General features: G+C 33.7%; 1 protein-coding gene across 1 annotated transcript in view; it reads right to left on the reverse strand.

Annotated features, from left to right (window-relative positions):
• Nucleotides 1-992: 992 nt before the first annotated feature.
• Nucleotides 993-6,496, reverse strand: part of LOC102676145 (ankyrin repeat domain-containing protein SOWAHB-like) — a gene marked incomplete at its 5' end in the record, with an annotated part of 139,656 nt that continues 134,152 nt past the window's right edge. The window contains 3 exons of the mRNA XM_006616948.2: nucleotides 993-1,600; nucleotides 2,062-2,216; nucleotides 3,359-3,385. Coding sequence (XP_006617011.2) covers nucleotides 1,319-1,600; nucleotides 2,062-2,216; nucleotides 3,359-3,385 — 464 coding nt within the window. The remainder of the gene's footprint in view (nucleotides 1,601-2,061; nucleotides 2,217-3,358; nucleotides 3,386-6,496) is intronic.

Below are 6,496 nucleotides of genomic sequence, written 5' to 3' on the forward strand. Positions count from 1 at the left end.
AAAAATAATATTAGCTATTTGGCTGCAATCGCGATTATGTTTTTTTAGTAATTTTTCTAAATTTTAATTATTTTTTTAAAATCTTTATTTTATTATTAATAGAACGTAGAAATCGTATTAAAGGGAATAAGAAACATTTTTTGAAAATCGGTATTTCAGAACATACGTCGATAAGATTATAAATATGTCGCATCTAGTCTGTTCTTTGTCTTTACTTAGAGGATAAGTAATTCCAGAAATGTANNNTAGCGACATCTAGTGAAAATTTTAAAAAGTTGCAAGGATAACTGGTTTCCAGAGATATTGACTAGATAGCGCTCGTGTATGATTTTTCATAGGCGCGTTTATAAGATATTTAATGGAGAATTAAATATCTAATATAGATAATCAATTCGTCATTTATTTTTAATCTTAAACATTTATACAATTTATTTAAAAATCTACAATTGAATAATTAATATATATATTCGTCGGTAGTATAACAACACGCATAATATTGCAATTTCTATTTTTTACTACTTAGGTACAATGATTGTATTCACATTCCTTAAGTGATATAATATTTTACAATAAAATTGTGCGTAGTACACCCTGTATAGAAATTGTAATTTCCACGCTTACGACGGATTATGTATGTTATGTATTTGGCCTTGGTGCAGATGCATCGATAAATCTAAAATATTGCTTTCAAGTGTTAAATTAAGGCACTTATAAAAACCATGATAATAATAATAATTAGAGCAAAGAATGTGCATCATGCATCTCTGCAACGTAAGAAAATATCGATAATCAAATCATTGCGTGCAAGTCTTCATCAAGAATAAATTCCTTTATAAAACTCTTATTATTTTAATCAGTCGATCGATATAGAAAGCTTATCACCGGTAAAGAAAAATGTTCCGAATATATCTGGCCATATTATCTGGCTATTGCTATAAACTCATAATAATATTCAAAAATATTATCGCTAAATCATAATTTCAGTCTTTTTCAATATACTACACCAACTTTTTACCGATCTGTTAGAAAATCATTTCAAAATCATTATCTAAAGAGATCAGAAGACAAAGGTACACGATGATTCACTAGAGCAGTGTTTCTCAATCTATAAATCGCCTCGTATTATAATTTTTTTTTAATTGTAAAGTGATCAAATATATACGTAATTTTATCTACATAATTCAATCATTCCAGTTATTATTAGATTTTTAAAAATTTTATATTAACATACGAATGATTAAAAAGAGTGGCGAAAAGATCGAGAAACGCTGAATTTGAGCCTCAAGTTTTCGCGATAGATGTCGCGTCGGAGTTGTGTCTACAATTGCGCAGATCCTCTCCACGCGGAATCGAATCCGCACGCGGTATCCGAATCCGAGTCGTTGTTCTGCTGCGTTTTGGAAACTGCAGAACTGACGGCTGTCGTGGAGGTTGGTCGACGATGCATCTGTTGACTCGATCGAACTTTTCCTTGAAGAAGTGGAGTGGTCGGTTGACTGGCAGCTTGGTGCTCCCGCAACGAACTGAAATCCTGAGCACGGCGACTTCTTCTTTTCTTGATAGGCGCGTACTTTGGTGGCGGCATCATTTTTTGATCCAACTAACAGAAAATTTGAAAGAATTTTTTTTAATTTTCGTAGTATTTTATTTTTTTTTTTTATAACCCTTGGACGAGGTTTTGAGAGCAATAATTATTATTATTTTTTTAAACAGATTTTAAATATACCGCTATCGTTTGCAATCATTCGTATCACGTATACTGCGATCATTTTGAAATTAAATATTAGAAAAATATCCGTATAGAGACGACGGATTAAAAACGAAATATTATCTTTCTTAAAATAATTTCTCTCTACCTGCGTTAATATTAAACGAGATTCGTCGCATAATATTCATGCGTCGAAGAGAGGAGGGATGAATGGATGGATGTGGTGGTATTAGTGCTTCGTCCAAGGGTTGAATAATTATAGAGGGTTAACCAGTGAAGGAGGAGGTGTGTGTGTGTGTATGTGTGTGTGGGTATCGAGCAATTTTCGAGATCGCTCTTCCTTTCTCCTCTACCTGCACATTATCCGCCGATCCCCAACTCTTGTGTATCTTCTCGTGGTTGCTGCTGGCGCTGCTAGTTGCCACACCCAGGAACTGGCTGAACGCTTCCGTCGTACGTTTCACGCGTACGTTCAGCGAGCCAATACGCAGGAAACCAAGATCTTTCTCTGCGTGTTCAACCAATCATCGTGTTACCGCTTTGCAATCATCCTCTCGCGCGCACTCCCTTCGAACTTTTCTCTTTTCTTTTCTTTTTTTTTTTCTTTTTTGGTGAACTTGTCGAAAGGATACTTTTTCTTTTTTTCTTTTTTTTTTTTTTCAAATGTTTTCAAATTTGAAATATTTTGTTTGTTTCAATTTATAACGTGTGGACACGTTACAAAGAGATAATTGAAGTCGAAATATTAATAAAAGTTATTAAATATATTAGTAGAAAGAAGTATTTATACATTTTAAGTAGTAGTTCAAAAGACAAGGATTTGGGAAAATTTAATTATCCAGTTTATAAATAATATAAATCGATCGAGTTAATGTTAATATTTTCTACTTTTTCTTGTGTAATCTCGTTTTCAAATTATTCGACAAGTTTACCTTCCTCTTTTTTTTTTTTTAAATTGCCTTTTTGCATTTTTTCGGGATTTTTCATGTTGCATGCATCTACCGTGAAGATATTTAGGATTGAGTCTAGGGATAACTAGATAATAGGGAATACTATGAGTCTCTCTTGCTTATATATATCGTTTTCATTTGGAGATTTTTTTTTTTTTTTGATATTTACATAGGAAAATTTTTAAAAAATAAGACAAAATTTTTGTTAATTAGAGAGAGAAAGAGAGAGATTTTTCAAGTAGCTAAAAGAAAAATGGTGTAGATGTATTTGTAAGATATAGACCTGTATAGGAGACAGATGCATAAGTTTGTAAGGGATGATTGTGAACATGGAGAAAATTGGTAGAAGATTGGTAGAAGCATTTTTACAAGTTTTTCTTTTGAATTTTTGAATCTTCCAATTCTCCCTTCCAATCAAAAAGATCATCCTATATCGAAAATAATTTCTAAATAAAAGTGCTACGTTACCAATATTCTAATTCTTTTTATAAATTCCCATTTTCGTTCTAAAGAGATAATACTGTGGATAGAAAAAAATAAAATAAAATAAAATAAGGTTTAAAGAAAATTCTACTACTAAAACCATTCTACTACTAAACATCGACGTGTATACACTACTTCACAGAGCTGGTCGATGCATGCACTAACTAACTACCGATTAAATTAGTAAAAATCGGATTCCATGCGGATTATTTCTTACCTGCATGCTTTTTCCTTGCTTTTATTTCTGAAATAAAATAGAAAATCATTTGAGACTGTTTTTGTGGAGATAGGGTTGGAATTCGAGGAAGAGCAAGGATTATTAGACACGGATACTATATAGACAGAATTAGTCATCGTGGTTAGAATATGTTAGAACGACAGCTTGTGCTTGTATTTGAAAATTATCGTTATTGGTTAATTACGATATAGAAGAGCTGTAATAATTATCAGTGCTCAATAATAATGATTGAACGATCCAATAAATTCAAAATACTCGATCCTTTGGAAATAACAAACAGATGCGACAAGTTTTGCGAAAATTTTTAAATAATTCACGTTTTTTGAGTTGCGTCAATCGAATAAATTGTCTCGATTAAAAATTATTTTCTCATCGAAAGTTGAGAGAAATCGATGTAAAATTATCAAGCACCGATCCGAATACGAACTCTTTCCGCGGTAAACGAGTAATCGAGCGTTCATTAAAGACGATTAAAAATTGAACGGAGAGATTTTAATCCGATTGAAAATTCGTGTTATCGTTTTTGCATCATTATCCGCGAGATCGAAGGTGTCAGATTCCATCGGATCTGAGAGTTTGAATCGATTTGAAAGGGTAAAACTTTCGAAAATAACCTTCGACGGTACATTTCGCTAGGGAACACTAGATTGCGATCCGCTAGGGGACACCAGATGTTGAAGTTTACTAGAAAAAACGCTACATTGCTACGTTTATCGTTTAAGTTAATTTAATTTTCTTAATTATCTCGTCACTTTGAACACCAGTGTCCACCAGCCATAATTCTCTAGACAGCTTTACCCTCAAACGAATTCAGAACCCTCAAGATCGAAGAGAAGCGAACAACTCGTGACGTGTGTAATTAAAGCGAATATTATAACTGTTAATTCTGAAATTGGCTCGTCGATCTAGTGAATTCTAGGTGCAACGCGTGGAAACATGTGGAGAACGTGGGGAGTCTAGGGGAAAATCGGTCGAACTTGTCATGCTTTTCGACTCGCATGCTTTTTATTATGTTACAAACGCGCAACTGAAAGTGACAAAAACTGAAGAAAAAAAAAAAACATCGACTCATCATTATTAGCCGGCGATACGTGTATATGTGTATGCGTGTGTGTGTATAACAGCTCGAATTCTTTTTTTTTTTTTTTTTTCTCCTCTCTCCATGACTCTCCCCGACGTCAACATCGTGTTACGCGATCGGCAAAGAGCATAAACGTGTAAATCGTGCGAGATAAAATCGCGAGGCTGTTATACAATAGGAAACGTTCACACACCGCCGGCTATGGAAGGGTTAAAGTCACATACGTTTCTACGGTGCAAGGAGTGTTTTCAGGTACTACTGCCACTTCGATTGATCGTTCCCGTTCTCGAATCGAGGAGCAAATCGTTTTTTTTTTTTTTTTTTAGGAAACAAACGCGAGGAATTATCGCGTTTTTTCTTTTTTATTTTTTTTTTTTTTTTTCCTCTTTTCTTTTCTCTTTCGCCCTTTTTTTCGAAACACGCGTTGCGTCAAGGCTTCGAGAGTATCGCAACGTGAGAATACCACGCGTAATATAAATCGTTACACAAAGTGTGATTCTTTTTTTTCTTTTTTAATCGTGTCGAAGTATTTGTTAAAAGCGCAACAGTTAAATGACGACAACACACGACATCGTTAAATGATGTATATATATATATAAAAAAAAAAAAAACAAATAATAAATGATAAAAATCCACGCGATAATGCAAATAGTCACATCTTTTCTATACGTGTTTTACAGAGAGCGATTAACAGAGCTGGGGAAATTAATTTATGATACGTAAATTCGTATGTACAATATTATTATTTACGATATATTATTTTTCCAAAAATAATATATTTTTTAAAAATATTTTACGCGTTTTTGTTCGAAATCATCGTTCCTTTTCGATTCGGTTTCCAGTCTTAATCGAAATACAATAAATTTCTTTCAAAGACGACTTCGAATAAGAAATTCTTAATTTTAAATAACATATGACGTTATGAAATATACATTTGTTATACGAAAAATATACACTTTCTCCAATATTTTCCCCAGCTCTGTCGATAAGAACGTCACAAGAATACGTATTATACATCGATTAATATGCAATTCACAGTATCGAGAAAGCGAAGATTCACGTGATTCACAAATTTCGGGAATGAACGGGTCCACCATATTCTCGTCGAATATCAATTAATCAATCAATCGATCAAAAACAAAAAAATAAAAAAAAAATAAAAATAAAACGAAAAGATATATTCCGCCCTCCTGGGTTAAAATTCTTAAAATTCTTCAAAATTAAAAAAATAAAAAATAAAAAACCCTAGAGGCCCTCGTTAAAAAACATCTCCAAAAGAATGATCAATGATCAATTAAAACCATTTCGGATCATTTTAACCAAAGTGGGCAAAAGCCAATTATACATTGTAAGAGTTAAATATTTTCTGCAATCTCTCTGTTTTTATTGGGATGGACCCGCGGATTCTCGCGTCAATACTCACGTCAGCGTCGACAAAAGTGACAGTGTTCATACGTTACTCTAAGGTGCGGCTACTTTAATCTTGCGACACAAGCGCTTTACTACTTTAGCAGAGGTGTGCTTCTGAACTTGCCTGAGCGTAGCGGCAGCAGTAATCCCTACAACAGAAGAATACTTCCAGAGCCCCGATACTCACCGAGAACAGAGGACAGAGGACGAGTGGAGGACAGAAAGAGATAGAGACAGAGATAGATAGAGATAGATAGATAGATAAAGAGCCCGAGAAACCATATTACGCCGCATTCTGTTTCGATGGTGTGTGGTGGTACACCTGCCTTTACCACCTTCTCTTCTCCTTCTTCTTCGAGGATGGGGGTTGGAATTAGCTTTTCGAATTTTCGAAGCAAACGCTCTCTCTCAAGTTACGCGTGTAACTTTCGATTTTGCTGCGTGTTATTTCGTGTTTACACGTAGGTTGTTTCTCTGAGGGATATTTCTTTTGGGGAGGAAAATTTTGTTATCGTGAACGGCATAATGGTTTTATTATTATTTTTATTATTATTAAATGATAATAAGATGAAGGCTTGGAAAAGTGAACGAATGTTTTCTTATTTCTTTTTCAAAAAAAAAAAAAA

Source organism: Apis dorsata, unplaced genomic scaffold (assembly GCF_000469605.1).
Source record: "Apis dorsata unplaced genomic scaffold, Apis dorsata 1.3 scaffold_289, whole genome shotgun sequence".
NCBI classification, from domain to species: Eukaryota; Metazoa; Arthropoda; class Insecta; order Hymenoptera; family Apidae; genus Apis; species Apis dorsata.